This window comes from Zea mays, chromosome 9 (assembly GCF_902167145.1).
Source record: "Zea mays cultivar B73 chromosome 9, Zm-B73-REFERENCE-NAM-5.0, whole genome shotgun sequence".
Taxonomy (NCBI): domain Eukaryota; kingdom Viridiplantae; phylum Streptophyta; class Magnoliopsida; order Poales; family Poaceae; genus Zea; species Zea mays.
The window spans coordinates 18,646,614-18,663,805 of record NC_050104.1 but is presented as its reverse complement, the minus strand read 5'-3'; the positions used below and the strand labels follow the sequence as shown (position 1 = coordinate 18,663,805).

The window sequence follows — 17,192 nt, the reverse complement described above, 5'->3', positions numbered from 1 at the left end:
TTCAGCTTCCAGTTTTGTGAACAAATTTGAATTGTATTCTCTCTCCCCCGCTCCCCTTTCTTGTAAATATTCTGCAATGGTTTTCTAGCCCCTTGTAATCTTATTCCTTTTTAATAAATAAAATGTAAGCTGCCTAAACTGGCTGGCATAGTTTCTTTCGATGATTTTACAAAACTAAAATTAAATATGAATGCAGGTCGATTCCTCCTATCTTTCCTTGTCTTCCACCAACCTTGACTTATGTACTTGTCTTCTTGAGTATACCATCAGTTGTGGGGCAGCCTGGGATGAACTAAAATGAGGCAGCTTTAGTGAATCAAGGTCTGGAAGGCCTTTTTCAACTAAGCCATCAGACCGTGCAGTCTTAGAGCTCTCCGAGACAGATGGCGGCATACCCATTTCAATCAAAATCAGAGAAGGTGAGATATCCAAGAGATCGTTCAACAACGATTCATCCTTGTTCATGTTATCATAAAGTTGACCTGGATGCCGAAGGTGAACCCCGACGAGGCCAGCACAAACGCGGCGCACAACACCATGACCGCCATGGTGGCCGCCAGCGACGACGCTTTCGCTGCGCCCATCCTGCCAACCAACACGCATAGTGTCGCACTGGTGGTCTGCACGGCCCAGGGAAGCCACAGCCTCCCGCGCATGCCGAACAGTCTCGCCACCGCGTCCGACGCCAACCCGCCCATGGGCCGCGCCACCGCGTTCATCGCGCCAAGCACGCCGCCGCGGCGCCCGCAGCCTCCATGGGGAGGTGGAAACGTTTCCAGAAGAAGTCGGTGGCCACGTTCTCCATGATGAGCTCGACGTCGTAGCAGTAGCCGTAGGTGAGCGCGAGCACTCACGCGCGGTAGTTGCCGACCCCTCCACGCACCACCTTCCACAAGCTCTTACCGGTCTTGGCTCCGCCACCGACGCCGGCGTCGCGCGGGAGGTCGTAGGGGAAGGTGATGACGGCGAGGCCCGTGGTGATGAGGAGCACGCAGGGGAGGAGGTAGGTGACGCGCCAGGCGACGGTGATGGGAACGTCGAAGCGGAGGACGAGCTTGTACACGAGCGGCATGACGAGCTGCGCCGCGGTGCTGCCGACGTTGGCCCAGCCGGCCGTGACGGCGTTGGCGAGCCCCACGGCGGAGGGCACGAAGATGCCCGACATCCAGTGCTGGTTGGCGACGCAATTGGCAAGGGAGAGGCACGCCACGAAGCACAGCGCGACGAACCCCGCGGGCGACGACGCGGTGGCTGCGACGGCGAGCGCGGCCAGGAGGCTGGCGAACCCCGACGCGCGGTGTGGACCGAGGAGGTCGCATGCGGGCCCCATGGCGAGCCTGCTCTGACCAGCGTGGCGGAGAGGGAGCCCACTGCGGCGGTGGGGGCATCCGAGGGCACGAGCACGAGCGCCGGTCGCAGCGCAGGGAGGATGGGCGGGGCGGCAAAGGCCGCGAAGAAGCAGGCGAAGAGGGAGAGCCAGGCAAGGTGGACGGGTGGGCATCACAGCGAGGCGGGCGGCGGGCAGTTTGCGGCTGGGTTTGGCGAGGTTTGCGGCGGACATGGCTCTCACGGTGGTTAGCGGAGGCAGGGGCGGGGGAGAACACCTTTGCGGCAAGGCGTGAGGCGCGCAGCGGTGGGGAACAGGGGAGCGGGATTGGAGGCAGAGATCGGCGGAGCTAGGAGTTCATGCCTGTGGGGGGAGGGCGTCGTTCCTGCCTGTGGGGGGAGGGCGTCGGGGATTGCGAGCGGGATTGGGTAGCGCCAGGCGGGGGCTGCGTCGTGGATGGCGAGCGGGACTGGGGACGGGGCACGGCGGCAGACACAGGCAGGGGCTGGGGCACACGAAGGCGGTAGGGGTGGATGCGAGACCGTAGGACGTCGACAAGCGACCGATATACTCACATCGGCAAGGTCTCGGCCGCCCGCGATCCCTTCCTCCCACCTCTGCGCATCTCCATCGGCGCCCGCGCCTGCGCTCGCGTCGCCGTGGCCGAGCCCCGCGACGGCGGCCATCGGCAAGGTCTCGGCCGCCCGCGATCCCTTCCTCCCACCTCTGCACATCTCCATCGGCGCCCGCGCCTGCGCTCGCGTCGCCGTGGCCGAGCCTCGCGACGGCGGCGTCGAGCTCGGCGTGTAGGAGGCCGCCGCCCATGATGAAGCCCATGTCGAGCGCGTGGATCCGCACGAGGATCATTGGGAGGTGGTGTCGAGGGCGCGGTGGCGAAAATGGCAGAGGCGCTGCGCGACAATCCTGGGAAGCGGAGGGCGGGCGGGGCCGATGGAGATGTGCAGAGGGCGCGGCGGCGAAAATGGCGGAGGCGCTGCGCGATAATCCTGGGAAGCGGAAGGCGGGGCGGGCGGGGCAGGGAGGCGGGGGCAGTCTACACTCCTCTCTTAATAGTTAGTAGAGATTTGGTCCGGCCTAGAAAAAATGAAACTTTCATGGAAATGAGGCACGAGCGACTCGTTCGACCCGTTCGTTCGCAAGTAACGCTCTATTCGAAATTTTGTCTTTGTAAACGAGCCGGTGGTGGACCTTTTTCTTCTCTTTATGAATTTTCTGTAGGAAACTAAGATTTATAAGATATTGAGGTTGATTATAATATATATGTTGTTTATTTTCAAAGAGCCTGTACATAATATATGTTCAAACTGAAAGCATTGCCTACTCGGTGGCTTAGGCCATGTTTATTTCAGCTTATAGATTATATAATCTGAATTATAATCTAAATTATATAATTCAGATAATAATCTAGATATATTATAATCTACATGTAGTTTGGTAGTTTAGATTATACAAATGTAGATTATTCATAAAGACAATAATACCTTTTTTTTGAGGTGAGAAAAAAGATGATATATATTGTAATTTCTATTTACATAACCATGGATAATCGGTCTTTTGCCAAAATAATCTCAAATAAGCTACTCTTGATGAAATTATGAGATTATCATAATCTGGAGTTTAGATTATATAATCTGGACTCATAATCTAGATGTTTGTTTATTTACTAGATTATTTGCGCTGGATTATATAATCTAGAGAGATTATAATATGAAACAAAGAGGACCTTAAGGTCTGTTTGTTTCAGCTTATAGATTATATATTCTGGATTATAATCTAAATTATATAATCTAGATTATAATCTAGATATATTATAATCTATATGTAGTTGTTTGGTAGTTTATATTATACAAATGTAGATTATTCACAAAGACAACTATACCCTTATTGCTTATTTGAGGTGAGAAAATAAGGATGACATATATTGTAATTTCTATTACATTACCATGGGTAGTGGGTATTTTGCCAAAATAATCTCAAATAAGCTAGTGTTGAGGAGATTATGAGATTATCATAATCTAGAGTTTAGATTATATAATCTGAACCCATAATTTATGTGTTTGTTTAACTATTAAATTATTTACGCTGAATTATATAATCTGGAGAGATTATAATCTAAAACAAACATAGCCTTAGCCTTGCAATTCCCTGGCCTGCCCCTAGCTCGGCGCCCAAACATAACGTCGTAACCGTTCCAACGAACTTGCTCTGCTCTCTCGGTCTCTCCTCCCCTCGCACCAGCGCCAAGCCGCCAATAAACCCACTCCCTCGCCGCCGCCCGTCGCCGCCGAAGCACCAGAAGCCAGCCGCAGGACCGGACGTCCGCCGCCGCGCCGCGAACACCAGCGCCACCACCTGCGGCCGCGGCGGCGATGGAGCAGTTCCCCGACGGGGCGCACGTGCGGCTGCGGAGCCGCGTGCACGCAGGGTACCTCCACGCCGACGAGGACGGGGTGGGGGTGTCCCTGCGCCGCTGGCGCCGCAGGTCGATGAACGTGGCGTGGAAGGTGCACCGCATCCTGCACGACGGCTCCACCAGCGTCCTCCTCCACAGCGCCGCCTATGGCCGGTACCTCGCGGCGTCCCACGACCCGGCGCCGCCGGGCCACCTCGGCCTCCGCGTCGACCTGGGCGACTACGACCAGGACGTGGACCCCATCCTGTGGAAGGCCGTCGGCTCCGGGGACGCCGGCTACGTCCTCCTGCGCCACGTCTCCAACCGCCTCCTCCGCGCCAACGGAAGGTACCGCCTCTGGCACCGTGGCGTCTCCGTCGACGACGTCGACAACCAGAGCACGATGATGCATTGGAAGGTCGAGACCATCCCCACCAGCCCCAGGCCGCCAGCACTTCCAGCGCCGACTCGGGTGAGCACGCCCGTCTCGCGTCGCGTCCCCTATCGCCTTGCACCCCTCGCCTAGGCCCTAGGCTCGTCGCACTGATTTGGGGTTGGGGCGGGCTGCCAAATGTGACCATTGCTTTTCTGCAGTCCTGGGATCAATTCTGTGCCAAGATTACCAATTCGCTCGCTCAAAATTCTGAATCATGTTCGGATGTTCCTCTAGGTCCATCTCCTGAGCTGATTCTTTGAATTTTATCCAACAATCAACGATGATATATGTAACTACAATTCTTGTGATATGTTCAGATCAAGATTTGCTGCATCTGTACATTTGGATCTTTTTAAGCTATTTCGTAGTTTTCAGTATCTGGCCATTTCTTGCTAGATCATGGTTAAACCTGAATTCCTGCGCTTGAACACCTTGGTTCCCATGACAACGTGCATTCAGAGAACTAGTGTTCGTCTAACTGTCCCGGTTTCCTAAACACGACCGCGCTCCATTGTTAACAGAGGAACCGAGGCAGCTTCCGCGGCCTGTTCCTCCTGCACGAGGAGCCCGTGGTGCTGCAGCGGACGGTACGGTTCGTGCGGGCGGACAACTACGGCAACTTCCCGGACAACTGGGGCACGCTCCAGTTCCAGGGCCGCTCCGTCTTTGAGCTGAGAGCGGAGATGGCGCGTCGCTTAAACTATGCGCTCTTCTTCTTCCGCCTCCTGATGTGCGTCCGGGGCGGCCGCTACGGGCGCCTGACCCCGCTACTCATCGACCTGCCTCGCAACGAGGAGACCCTGGACATCATCGTCCTCTTCATCGGGACACAAGGTGATTGATCTTTGCAAAAAAAAAAAATTAAATAAATAAAAAAAATCAAGCGGTTGTACGGTGACAGAGGTTCAGTAGATCGTACTGATAGTTTGTTTGCTTGCTATTACTTGTCAGACAATGAGATTACTGACTGCTTCAAAAGTTGATTACCCATGCTACGCTGTGTCACTGCCTTATTTTCCCTTTTGAATTCAGTTGCTCAGGAATTGCGGTACCCGGTGGTAAACCCAAGAGGTGTATGAGGGCAGGACAGACAGACTCCTCTGACAAACCCCTTCACAATTCACCTCTTTAAGGTGCTGCTGCTCCAGAAACACCGGCATGAGAAGAATTGGCTCTCTTTTCATTCGTGTTCAAGATAGTTTCAGAAAATCCAGCAGCTTTGCGGTTTTCGATAGTTAGATCTTGTGCCTTTCTTCTGACACGAAACAGCTCGTGCTGGTCTTTCAGCTTCAGAACTTGCAACTTGCTGAATGTGATTTTTGCGAAGTGACATCGGGTCTCTAGTCACGAGCTTCATCCCTATACTCACCATGTACTGATAAGGAGAATGGACGTTGCTGTTTTACTTTGTACCTTTTGTCCGTGATAAGATCAAATGTAACAGTCAATAGTCAATGCATGCTGATCTTAGGTTTCAGTCAGGACCTGAAAACCATTGTAACAACCTGTATATGCTATTCTGCCGAAGCCTCCACATGATTTTGTTAGGACCTGAAAATTGCATCACTTGTGTGCTGATTGCTGAAGCTCTCCACATGATTTTGTTAACTGACAGCCCCATGGTATACTGTTACGTAAAAGCTTATCTGCAATATCAATTTTGTATAATTATAATCAAATTAAACTAATGAACACAACAGGGCGTTTGGTCTAGTGGTATGATTCTCGCTTTGGGTGCGAGAGGTCGCGAGTTCGATTCTCGCAACGCCCCTTTTAAATTTATATTTTTTGCTTCATTTAATTAAATATTTAAATCTATATTTTTGCGTTGTCCTCGCTTGGTTATACAATAAAAAAAAATCTTGCAAGAGGCCGCATGTGGACATGTCTACTCGGACCACTGCGTTTACCATTACCTACACGGCTACACCGTCGCCTAATTTGCCAACGCCCGCCGCCGTTCCGATGGAAACCGCCGCGCCGGCGCGCGTCCAAGCCCTCGCTGAGGCCGGCGTGTCCCGCCTCCCGGCGCAGTACATCCAGCCGCCTGAGCACCGACCAACCCCCTCGCCTTCTCCTATTGCCGCGGCGCTCTCCGTGCCGGTCGTCGACCTCTCAACCTCCACCGCCGACGACGCCGTCCGCGCCGCGTGCGCGGACTGGGGCGCCTTTCACGTGGTCGGCCACGGCGTGCCGGTGGATCTCCTCGACGCGGTGCGCGCGGCAGGGCTCGCCTTCTTCCGCGCGCCCATGGAGGACAAACTCCGGTTCGCCTGCGACCCGGCCAGGGGCGCCGCCTCGGAAGGGTACGGCAGCCGCATGCTCGCCAACGACGACTCCGTGCTCGACTGGCGCGACTACTTTGACCACCACACGCTCCCGGAGTCCCGCTGTGATCCCGCCCGCTGGCCCGACTTCGTCCCCGGTTACAGGTGATTCATGAAAATCCTCCATGTCTGTTCAGTTCAGTTCATCTCCGGATGAGTCACGAATTGCTACGAGTGCAGGTTTGTACATGCCAAAACCATACATGAATGATGAATGAGAGGGTAGAATTGATAAGCATAATACACGTACGGATTTTATGCTCAGATGTGGAGACACGTAGAAATTGGTTTGGGGAGCATTGAGCTGTCTTAATGAGATTCAGCCTATTCAGGTCATGTGGCACAGCCTAGAAGACCAACTAACCAAGAATTCTAAAGCACATAGGATGTTTAGTTTTCTGAATTCTGATTTTAATTTTTGATTTTCTATCCAAATATAGACTCTTTAGTGTGACACCCTTGCATTGGTTTCTTTGATAACATACTAGACAGGGATGACTGCTGAATATGTTATTATAGTCTGGAGAATCTAACTGTATGATCATTATGAAACCTATGAGTGATCATCTTACTAAGAACAAGATATTTAAGCATCATGTTTCCGTCTCTGTCCATATTCAGCATGTTACTTTTGCCTATAACACGGGAGATAACACCATGTACCTTTTACAGAGATACTATTGCAAAATACAGCAACAGCATGAAGGATCTTGCTCAAAAATTGTTGTGCATCATCTCAGAAAATCTGAGCCTACCACCATCTTATATACAAGAGGCGGTTGGAGAAGTTTTCCAGAACATTACTATTAGCTACTATTCTCCGTGTCCACAACCTGATCTTGCTCTTGGATTACAATCTCATTCTGATATGGGCGCAATAACACTTCTGATACAAGATGATGTTGGTGGGCTTGAAGTATTAAAGGATGGAATGTGGATACCTGTGCCTGCTTTGCGTGATGGCATCCTTGTGATTCTCGCTGATCAGACAGAGGTAATGTACCTTAATCGGTTAACGGTTATGCCATTAGTTTTTTGCTTTAGTACTCTGCCCTTTTTTTATGACCCATGGTGATAATCTCCACCTTTAATGTGCACTTTTGTGGGGGATTGTAGCCAAAGTGTTGCATAAGTGTTTTTATTTATGTTGAATCTTGTTCTCTTAATCATTTTACTCATGCTTTTTTACCCTTCTCTAGATCATCACCAATGGAAGATACAAGAGTTCAGTTCATCGAGCTGTTGTCAATGCTGAGCATGCCCGCTTATCAGTAGCAACATTTTATGATCCATCAAAATCAAGGAAAATATGCACTGCCCCGCAGCTTGTGAGTGAGAATGAACCACAAAAGTATCGGGATGTAATTTATGGTGACTATGTCTCATCTTGGTATAGCAAAGGTCCAGAGGGCAAGCGAAACATCGACGCCCTCCTGATTCAGCACTAGAGCCATAGGTATGCCTTAAAACAGGGTTGGACCACTCATCTGTTTTGTAAACTTCTAATGCATGTACAACATATCAGTTTCCAACTTTAAACAATCAGGATAAGGAAACCAACTTGTATACTGAATGCAGTGCAATAAAGTACCTTTTCATTGTCAGTCTTTTAGTTAAGATACTTTCATCTGACTGAAAGAGTAAATGAGACAGAATCTTGACATTTTTTTTCTCTAACATTGTTTTTTGTTTTTTTCTTGTTTTAGTTTCTCTAAAAAAACTTCGTATTGATGTAATACCTGATTATGGTCTTAAAGACAACCTTTTCTAGGTTGGAACCTGGCATGTGTAGTCGATTTTATTCCCAGTTATAAAGATAAATTGTTAATCTTGGGTCCCCAGCATCTATTGCAGTTTTTTTTCCTGCTCATGTGTTGAGGCCGAGTGGGCATAGTAGTGTGCAAGGCGGATGGAAGCAGCCAACCAACTTGACAATGAAACTCTTGGCTCTGTCACCTGGTTGCATCACCAATGGTATGTCCATTACTCTGCCTATTGCTGCCTCCTTAATTTGAGCCTTTCTCTATGTGGGGAACTGGGATCTTTTGTTCTCTCTATCCTTTCGATACAAATGGCTCTTGAAACTCAACCAAGGGGATGATGTTCTAACTATATTCCTTCAGATATCGCCATTGAACATGCTAGTGTATCCCTTAGAGCTCTAGGTTTTGTGATCCAGCCAACACCCTCTTAAAAAAACTCGGCCAGGGAGGGAATGACCGCCCTCCCGGTATAGTATTAAGAAGAGACTGAAATATGGTCCTGGCCGAGAAAAACCCCCGAACCATGGCTACCCATCACTAGCGGGCCGTCACCGTCCATTCTGCAACGGCCTAGCTGGAGGGTGGCACACAGACGTAACCCGAGAGTGGGCGGGGCACAGCGAGGAGATTTTTTTAACCAAACCAGAAATTAGCCCCTGAGGGGGATCGAACCCAGGACCTGGAGGTGGTGCTACTCGGAAGCCTTGACCACTAGGCTAGAGTCCCTTTCGCCCAGTCACCACCCTCTTTCCGCTACATTTTTGTTGGGAGAATTCATATTCACTCTTAGGGGTAGTTTTATAGATATACATACTATTTTTAGGACATAATTAACTATTTGCCATTGTATTGCGGTCTGGGTCTATGAAATATGAGTTTTATGGTAATTTTGCGGAGCCTATTTTTTATAATGACAAATAATAACTTCTCTCTTTTTTTAAGTATTCATCGTGCATCAAGTTGTTATTCTTCGTACTTCAGCAATACTACGTGGATTTGTATCCTCTGCCTTTTCTAATCTATGAAAAACTTTGTCATACCACATCTCAGTCGAACAGTTCTAACAAATAGGCCAAGCCAGTTCATCTAGGAAAAGAGGCCAAACTGATTATCTCACCCGGCCAAGTCGGTTTCTTCAGATAAACTAGCCGGGCCTTTTTTTTTTTGCTACTAGAGTTTGCGTCTTTGCTGCATTTTCTCTATTTCAGCTGTGATTTGCGCTATTCTTGTTTTTGTGTTATGCCTCTGCCCTCTGGTATCTTTGATCTTTGCGAGGCCATATGCTCATGAATTGGCGTATGTGATTTCCTTTTGGGTTTTAAGAGCGCTTGAGGTTGTTGGAACAAAGACTAAATTCTCACGGTTGAAAATTTTGAATTGGCTCTCATTCAACCCCTCCTCTCCCTCTGGTCGCCTGCTTGGTCCTTTAGTAAGACTAACTGTAGTTGAACTTAAGGATGAGCAGGTGACAAGCCATGGATACCCTTAGAACAATGGACCAATCTATGCCCATCATAATGTATGTAGTCACCCCTAAGTAGTCTATTGATCCCTCTATCATAAAATAAAATATTTTATTCAAACAATGTGGCGGCTTCTTACAATTCATACACCAGCTTAAATATTGCATCATCTCTGATTACTTGTGTAGAAAAAGTTCCCATGGAAACCATATGGAACTCTTTGAGGCAAAGTAATTTTTGCTACTGGCTCCTCTGAAAATCTCTTAGCATCAATAATATAAACCTACGAAAGAGGAGGAAGCCGATAAATTAATAAATATATGAAAATAATGATAAATTGTGGCATGTTTCAGTTTTACTACCTGAGAGATGTTTGTTCTTTCGTCATGGACATAAGTGACTAGCCATCCATCATCTTCGTCGATTCCGTTTTCTTTCACAACAAACTGAACTCCAGAGCAGAACTGTTGCTCTTGCAAAGTGTGGTATTCCACAAAGATCAATTGTTCGTTTTCCTGGAGATTTTTCTGGTACTTTAGTTTGTACTAACAAATATATATTTGGCACTGTGTACAATACTAATAGTCACTAACCTTATCCGGCGTGTCAAAGTGTAGCTTTGCTATCATATTGAACTTAAACAAGCCTATATCATTACACAGAAGTAATTACATACAACATTGATTCAAGTAATCTAAAACAACATGAAGAAAACGTTAAGATTGCCAACAACTTAAAAACATTTCAGAGATCTCTGCAGTAAGTATGTTACCTGTTTTACTGGTTTCCAACGAGTCAGCAACCTGAGCATATCCATACTTGTTTTGAATCCCCATAAATTTGTCATTGATGACAGGGAAATCCATTGCGACTTTCTCACTAGTAATGTAACCTTCATATACACTATGGTTTTCTAAATTTAACCGCCACTCATAAGGGCGAGAAAAGAGGATGCCATCCAGTGAAGGGTCAAAATCTTCTGAATCCTTGTCTGGCTGGAGAAATGCTCTTCCATACCATTTTGATTTGTCAGCTCTATGACGTCCACTAGGGAGAATAGAACCAAGCAGTCGACAGCCTCTGATGACAACCTGTGCATATCCTTTTTGTCAAAGTAGATATAAAACATGAAGATATGAACAACTCATGATACGTTATTTCATCCATAGAAGGGATATTTTCGTATGGAAGTTCGGATTATGATGGTATATATCTGTCATGGTGTATTTAGATTTTATAGGAATTACCTCATTTCCATCCTCAAAGCAGTTAAACAAATGGTAGCTGCAGTGGTTCTTGACATCGAACCATATGATGGACTCGGCATCGCCAAAACGAGGCATTACCCCGAACCGTGATTTCCCATCCATATCATTTTCGATAAGTCTAAAGATAAACATGCGCACATTATTATGGCAGAATTTGTAGTATACCCCCAAAATTAAATGTGGTTCAATTCCCACGGTAAAGATGGTGCATGCAGAGTCCACTCACGGCTTTTTTAAGAACACCCTGGATATGCCGAATTTGAGAGGATGGTCCATTATAATATTGTACCTACAATTTATGAAATGGAATAATTGTTTAAGAAGAAGTGATGTTTAAAATAGATCTAAAAACTGGATTAAACAAAATAAAGCATATATACCTTTTAGTTACTCCAATGTCATGGATGAGTTTCCCTTCCTCAAATTTGAGATCAACCTTATGGACAAGCCTCTCGCCGTCAGCTTATTCATGTGACAGAGCAGCAATAGTTAAATGTGGCTGTGATAGAGTTTGGATGATTTTTTTTTTCTTCTTGCACAAATGGTAGTGTATTGTATCAGTGAGCAACTTACATGAAATTACTCCAAGCACGTAGTAAGGCTTTTCAGTATTTGTCCCCATCATCACCAGTTCTCCACTCCCTTGAATTTTCTGCACAAACAAGTCATTATGGGAGCATGTGTGTTGTTGTTGAAGGGTTATTTAGTTATCTAATATGAATCAAATGCTCCATTCCTGCGTGCAAATTGACAAATTGTGAACGACTTATTGGTTTCTCTGATAGAAAAACCAATCCGGACAGGAGAAAGGAGCAGAGGTAGGAATGAGAAGCGGAGGGGACGGGTAGAACGAAGTCTCCCTTTCCTTCTTGCAAGTTAGAAGTTTGTAGGAGCAACGTTTGACATGTGCCGTTCCATTACCTTGGGGTGACTAGTGAAAGGTTGGTTCCAAGCTCCATTGACGCTGTAGGGTCCCAGTGTACTGAGATTACTGATGTTGATCTCGTAAGGCAGATGGTTCTCGGTGACAGCAAAAGCTCTTCCCGCGTGCTCGAATATGTTTGTATTTGCGCTGTCCTTGACAGCTTTTCCAAATCTCAACTGCAATACACCATGGAAGAAGAAGAAGAAGCTAGCGATGTAGCAGTTGCTTTTCTGATTTCCAAGAGATTATTGAAGCGGATCTATCTTATTCTGTTCACACAGTAATATAACATCCATTCTTTATGAGATTATATAATCGCCAAAAAAATATATATGTATATATGCTGGAATAACTGACGCAGAAATTAGTGTCTGTCATCATAATTCACAATAACTAGCTCTACCAATTAATTAAAATCAATTTCACCGTGACCTTTAATTCGATTGTTATTTCCCACTGTCAGGTTCTGCGAGACTTACGATATTGAGAGCAAATGCAGCCAGCGTTGCGTAGGGCTGTCCATCAACAGACGGCACGAAGGCCACGCCGTCGTCCTTCTTCCTCCTCTCCAGCTGCAAGGTGTCCGAGCCCACGTACTTGTTCCTGTACGATACCTCCCATCCTCCTGCGCCGCCGCTCCTGCTAAAGTACACGGCGTGTAGCATCCCATGGCCTTCGTAGTACGTGTACGACGTCGAGCCGAACACGGAGCCCGCGACCGTCTGTGTTGGGTTGAGAGGGTTCGGACCTGTTGCAGGTGTTCGATACACAATCACCAATTAGGCATGCCATGGCTACGATGATAGCTTCGTGAAGACTTTACATGGGCTGAGTGGTTAACCGTTTCTGATGTAGACACCCTCAGGAAAATCTGCCGGGACGACCTCCTCTCCGTCGAGACTGCTGAGTGAAAGTGAAACTGCCTCGTCGGTTTCGTCGACAGGCCGGAAATTCCCCTGTAGTAGTACGTAGCGTCACGAGCTGGGAAAGTTTAGTTTAATTTGCTCGTAGACATTTGCATATCAGATGCGAAAAAGCAGCAGCTTTGGCACCGATCGATCATGCGTCTTTGCGTGCATTCAGTTTTTTTTTTCTTTTACCTCGTTCAGAGAAGGCTCCTCGGAGAAGCTGTAGGCTCTGTCGACGAACCGTTGGAGGAGATCTGAAGAGAGCGACTTGAGAGCTCGAGACATGTCCTGTACGCTGAGGGCCTGCTTCTTCAGTCCAGGAGACGGTGGCACCTAAACAGAGACGACGACACTGCTTAATCATTGGTGTGCCTTTCTTAACAAGTACTCCTTCCCTTCTTTTTTTTATTTGTCGTGGTTTAGTTTAAAAATGAGCTAGCGGACGACGAGAACCGAGGTAGTAACTTATTATGCTTTTGTTAATCTAAATTAATACAACACCGTACCACACCTTGCAACACGCAAAGATCCAATCCAAGCTACGAGTTGCTCAAACCTAGCTTGAAGGTATCACATTGCTAAACTGTAAAACGATACCTTGACGGAGTTTGGCTGGGTGAAGGGCGGTGCATGGTCTGGAGCCCCGCCGTGGCTGCGGATGAGCCTGCTGCTCCTGCATCTGCTGCTGCTGGTGGTCGGTTTCAGGCCAGCTCTGAACATGGCGTCGTAGCCGCAGCACGCAGGGAGGGATAACAATGGCATGTCACTCTGGTGGTGGTGGTGCTTCTGGTCGGTTTCAGGCCATCTGCTGCTGCTGCTGCTTCTGCTGTAATAAAAGGCGCCAGCCGTGCCGTGACAAGACAAACATGGCTTATGCCTTCTCGCGGCCCGGCCGCGGAGGGGAATAACGCGACCTCATTGGCCGGTCGGCCTGGGGAGGACCATAGTGGGCGTCGCCGACGCACATGGAAATAAGACACACACACACACACACACATATATATATATATATATATATATATATATATATATATATATATAGGTGCTTGTGCTTCAACTAGGACCGGTAACGGATCGTGATCCAAATGTTTTTTACAATTTATTAAGGTCCTAAATTATGTTTAGTTTAAAAATAAATAGATATATAGAGTGTCTGATCCTAATTTAATCTAATCCTTACATTTTTAAAGTAAAATTTAGAGCTCATTGTCATATTAGCTCCAACTCAACACACCATGCAACTAGAGTTTGGTTTAACCACATGGATGGCGAGGACATGGCCAATGGAACGCATACAGCCCTTCCAATGGATCGTCGTCGTCTTTGGCATGATAGGCACACCAGTGAGAGAAAGCGAGGACGGAATATATATATCCTCCTGCTCTGCTAGTGATTAGAGCTAGTTTGGCATCGAGTCGTCGGCAGGACTGGAACTGGAATGCGCGCTGCGGTTGGCATGGGTTCCATTGCATGCATGCGTTTGTTGGCAGCGATGGGGCCGGCCCGCCGCTGTGGAAGCTAGCTGCCGCCGGTGCATGCTGGACAACCGACCGATCGGCCGGTGAAAGTGCAATGAAACCCGGGGGGGGGGGGGGGGGGGGGGGTGGGTAATATAGTGGCTGTGCCGTTCGCGTCATTTCTTCCTACGGTTTTGTTCTGTCACTGCACAAGGCACTCAATTAAGCGATGACGAGCTTAGCAATAAGCATGCAACTAGGGTTTGGTTTTAACCACGTGGATTGCGAGGCGCGTGGCCAATGGCACATTCGTCCCCGTTTAGGGCTGATTTGGTGGACATAGATCATGAGAGGATCCATGGTGAGAAATCTTTTTGCTATTTAATTTTGAATAGTAAGAGAATTTTTCCCCATTGATCTCCTGATTGATCTCCTGATTGATCTATATCCACTAAATCAGCCCTTATGTTATGTGTTCTCATGTTCTTTATGTACTGTGACGAGCGATATAGGCCGGTACACCAGTGACAAGTCGATGACGGAATATACTCATCCTGCTCTTCTAGTGTTGGTCTGGATGCCCTTTTGGCTTTGCAGCCACGGGGGCTTTAGGGTCTGGACTCTGGAGCTTCATTCCAAGAATTTCATGTTTATTGTAGCTTCTTGTATCCAAACAAGTCAAGTCAATCTTCAGGAGCTCTAGTTTTTTTTTTTAAAAAAAGTTGAAACTGAAGGCTAGTTTCACGAAATTTTCCAAACCAGATACAAAATGGTGCTTCAAAAACACTATTTTTATACTTCGTCGTGAAGTGATCCCTACCTGCTTTCTTTCCTCTCCCCGGTAGCAAATTGGCGGCACCGGGTCCTCTACAAGCCGCCGGCGCTGCAGGGATGTCCCAGGCCGCCTCCTTCGCGCGGCCCGCTTGGCCACGCAGCCGCCACCGATACATCGGTGCTGGGCCGGGGCGCCGACGCCGCTAGGCGTGAGGAACTCGCCGCCTTTAGTGAAGAACACGTACTGAAAGCGTGCAGGTTGCTCCAAAACCTCGCAAGGTTCTGATTTGAAGTTTATTCGGTTCTTCATAGAAGTTCTGTCCACACTGGGAGTGGTCGAATCTCTCCAGTCCAGATGATCATAGGTTTCTTGCATATACAGTTGATATATGTGGGGTCGAATTATTTTCCCTTGAATGAAAGATCTTTCTTGCATATACAGTTGATATATGTGGGGTTCAATTACTTTCCCTTAAATGAAAGATCTGCTGGCTGAGCATGCCATCTTTAGTTCACTAGACAAGGGAATAGTTCGTTTAAAATTGGTGTGGCGACAGTGAAAGTTTAAGGTATGTTTGGTTTGATGACTAAGTTGTCATACTTTGTTTAACTTTTCTGTCTAAATTTGGTTCTTCAATTTAGACGACTAATTTTAAGTAAAGTGTGGCATAATTAGCCGCGAATCAAACAGGCCTTTACTTTTACACTATCCGTACAAACTAGAAAGTATGATATAAACTGAAAGTTTTTTTACACTATCTTTATTCGAGTTGGTGCCTGATAAGACTAATAAGAACTGCATAGGTATGTGTTTATCTGCAGATGGTCTGTTTATCTGCCAGTAGCATAAACTGTCTTGAAAGTGTACAGGTTGCAGATTGTATGTTCATCTGCAGGCAGCTCAATGGAATCTATTTGTCTGTATTCTGAATAAAGTGCTTGTTTGTATATTCAGTTATTACAAGGGATAGAAGCTGTCAAGTGTTTCATGTAAGCTGGATAGACTGATGTCTGAAAAACTATTATTTGTGTGTCACTCGGCTGAAACAAGTGGTTTGTACTGAAACTTGGCCGTGGCGTACACACTGCATGTATGGCATCTGCATTTGCTGCATATATACAAACATATATACAGTAAATGCCCCGTGCTTCCATAGAATATATGAAGCTCCATCCACCCCTTGCACCATCGAACCACTCTGGCCAATAGCCCCACTCCCTCCACCGCATGCGTCACATTCCTTACACACAATTTTTTTCATTTGCATGCACGAAAACTTAGGAAACTTATCCGTTAATTGTTGCATGTATGGAAAAAAAATCTGATTTGACTGCTTTATTCCGTCCATAAATATAGGATCTCTATAGTAGCCATGCAACTAAGCTCGTTAGAAACATTTTAAGATATATAATAATACTAATTATGCTACATGGTGTATGTATTTATGCAATACGGTACGCTGCGTAGAAAATCAGTTTTCTGCTTCATGTGCATAAATTTAGGATGACAATAATGTGCGTGGAGAGGAAATGGATTGACATGCAAAAAAACTGATTTAAATGCTTTATTCCCCTATAAATATAGGATCTCTCTAACAACAATGTAGTTAGGCTTGTTGGAACCAGTTTATGACATATACTGATATTAATTATGTTATTCGGTGTAGATATTTATGCATTGTAGTATACCGCGTAAAAAACTGTTTCCTACTACATGCACACAAATTTAGGATGACAAGAATGTTCTTTGAAAGAAAATGGATTGACATGTATGGAAACAAAAAAATATGATTTAAATGATTTATTTCGTCCATAAAAGTAGGATCTCTACAACATCCATGTAGCTCAGATTGTTGGAACCAGTTTACGACATATACTGATACTAATTATGCTACACGACATAGATATTTATGCAACGTGGCACATCATCTAGAAAATCGGTTTCCTGCCGTATGTGCAAAAATTTAGGATGACAAGAATGTGCGTTGAAAGAAAATGGATTTACATGCATGTAAACAAAAAATCTGATTTAAATGCTTAATTTCCTTCATAAATATAGGATCTCTTCAACAGTCATACATCTAGGATCTTTAAAACTAGTTTATGATATATACTGAGACTAATTATAGTA

At 46.5% G+C, this 17,192-nt stretch overlaps 3 protein-coding genes and 1 non-coding gene across 10 annotated transcripts; 3 read left to right on the top strand and 1 right to left on the bottom strand.

Moving 5' to 3' along the window:
• The first annotated feature begins 3,553 nt into the window (after positions 1 to 3,553).
• On the top strand, positions 3,554 to 5,762 carry LOC100501793 (uncharacterized). The gene is made up of 3 exons (XM_035962467.1): positions 3,554 to 4,212; positions 4,698 to 5,010; positions 5,209 to 5,762. The coding sequence occupies exons 1-3, from the start codon at positions 3,718 to 3,720 to the stop codon at positions 5,253 to 5,255; spliced, it is 855 nt and encodes a 284-aa protein (XP_035818360.1). The 5' UTR covers positions 3,554 to 3,717; the 3' UTR covers positions 5,256 to 5,762.
• Positions 5,763 to 5,875: 113 nt separating this feature from the next.
• On the top strand, positions 5,876 to 5,947 carry TRNAP-UGG (transfer RNA proline (anticodon UGG)). The gene has a single exon. It is a non-coding gene; the product is annotated as a tRNA-Pro (tRNA).
• Positions 5,948 to 6,036: 89 nt separating this feature from the next.
• LOC100284095 (uncharacterized) lies at positions 6,037 to 16,124 on the top strand. Of its 7 annotated transcripts, none has more exons than XR_002749183.2 (5): positions 6,037 to 6,608; positions 7,176 to 7,497; positions 7,703 to 7,959; positions 8,358 to 8,477; positions 13,032 to 13,328. XR_002749183.2 is itself a non-coding variant. In XM_008660452.3 (4 exons), exons 1-3 carry the CDS (start codon positions 6,061 to 6,063, stop codon positions 7,949 to 7,951), a joined length of 1,119 nt encoding a protein of 372 aa, XP_008658674.1. In that variant the 5' UTR covers positions 6,037 to 6,060; the 3' UTR covers positions 7,952 to 7,959; positions 8,358 to 12,198. The 7 variants fall into 7 exon arrangements, 2 of the variants coding, with proteins under 2 accessions (XP_008658674.1, NP_001150465.2); XR_002264771.3 differs by having other exon boundaries at positions 8,346 to 8,477; positions 12,386 to 13,328; XR_002264770.2 differs by lacking the exon at positions 13,032 to 13,328 and adding an exon at positions 11,783 to 12,198.
• On the bottom strand, positions 9,822 to 14,397 carry LOC103638029 (carotenoid 9,10(9',10')-cleavage dioxygenase 1). The gene is made up of 13 exons (XM_008661038.2): positions 13,428 to 14,397; positions 13,023 to 13,163; positions 12,764 to 12,878; positions 12,402 to 12,670; positions 11,919 to 12,098; positions 11,571 to 11,649; positions 11,378 to 11,459; positions 11,224 to 11,286; positions 10,977 to 11,115; positions 10,502 to 10,820; positions 10,323 to 10,375; positions 10,092 to 10,244; positions 9,822 to 10,012 (listed from the first exon to the last, which is right to left on the bottom strand). The coding sequence occupies exons 1-13, from the start codon at positions 13,590 to 13,592 to the stop codon at positions 9,896 to 9,898; spliced, it is 1,875 nt and encodes a 624-aa protein (XP_008659260.1). The 5' UTR covers positions 13,593 to 14,397; the 3' UTR covers positions 9,822 to 9,895.
• Positions 16,125 to 17,192: the final 1,068 nt, after the last annotated feature.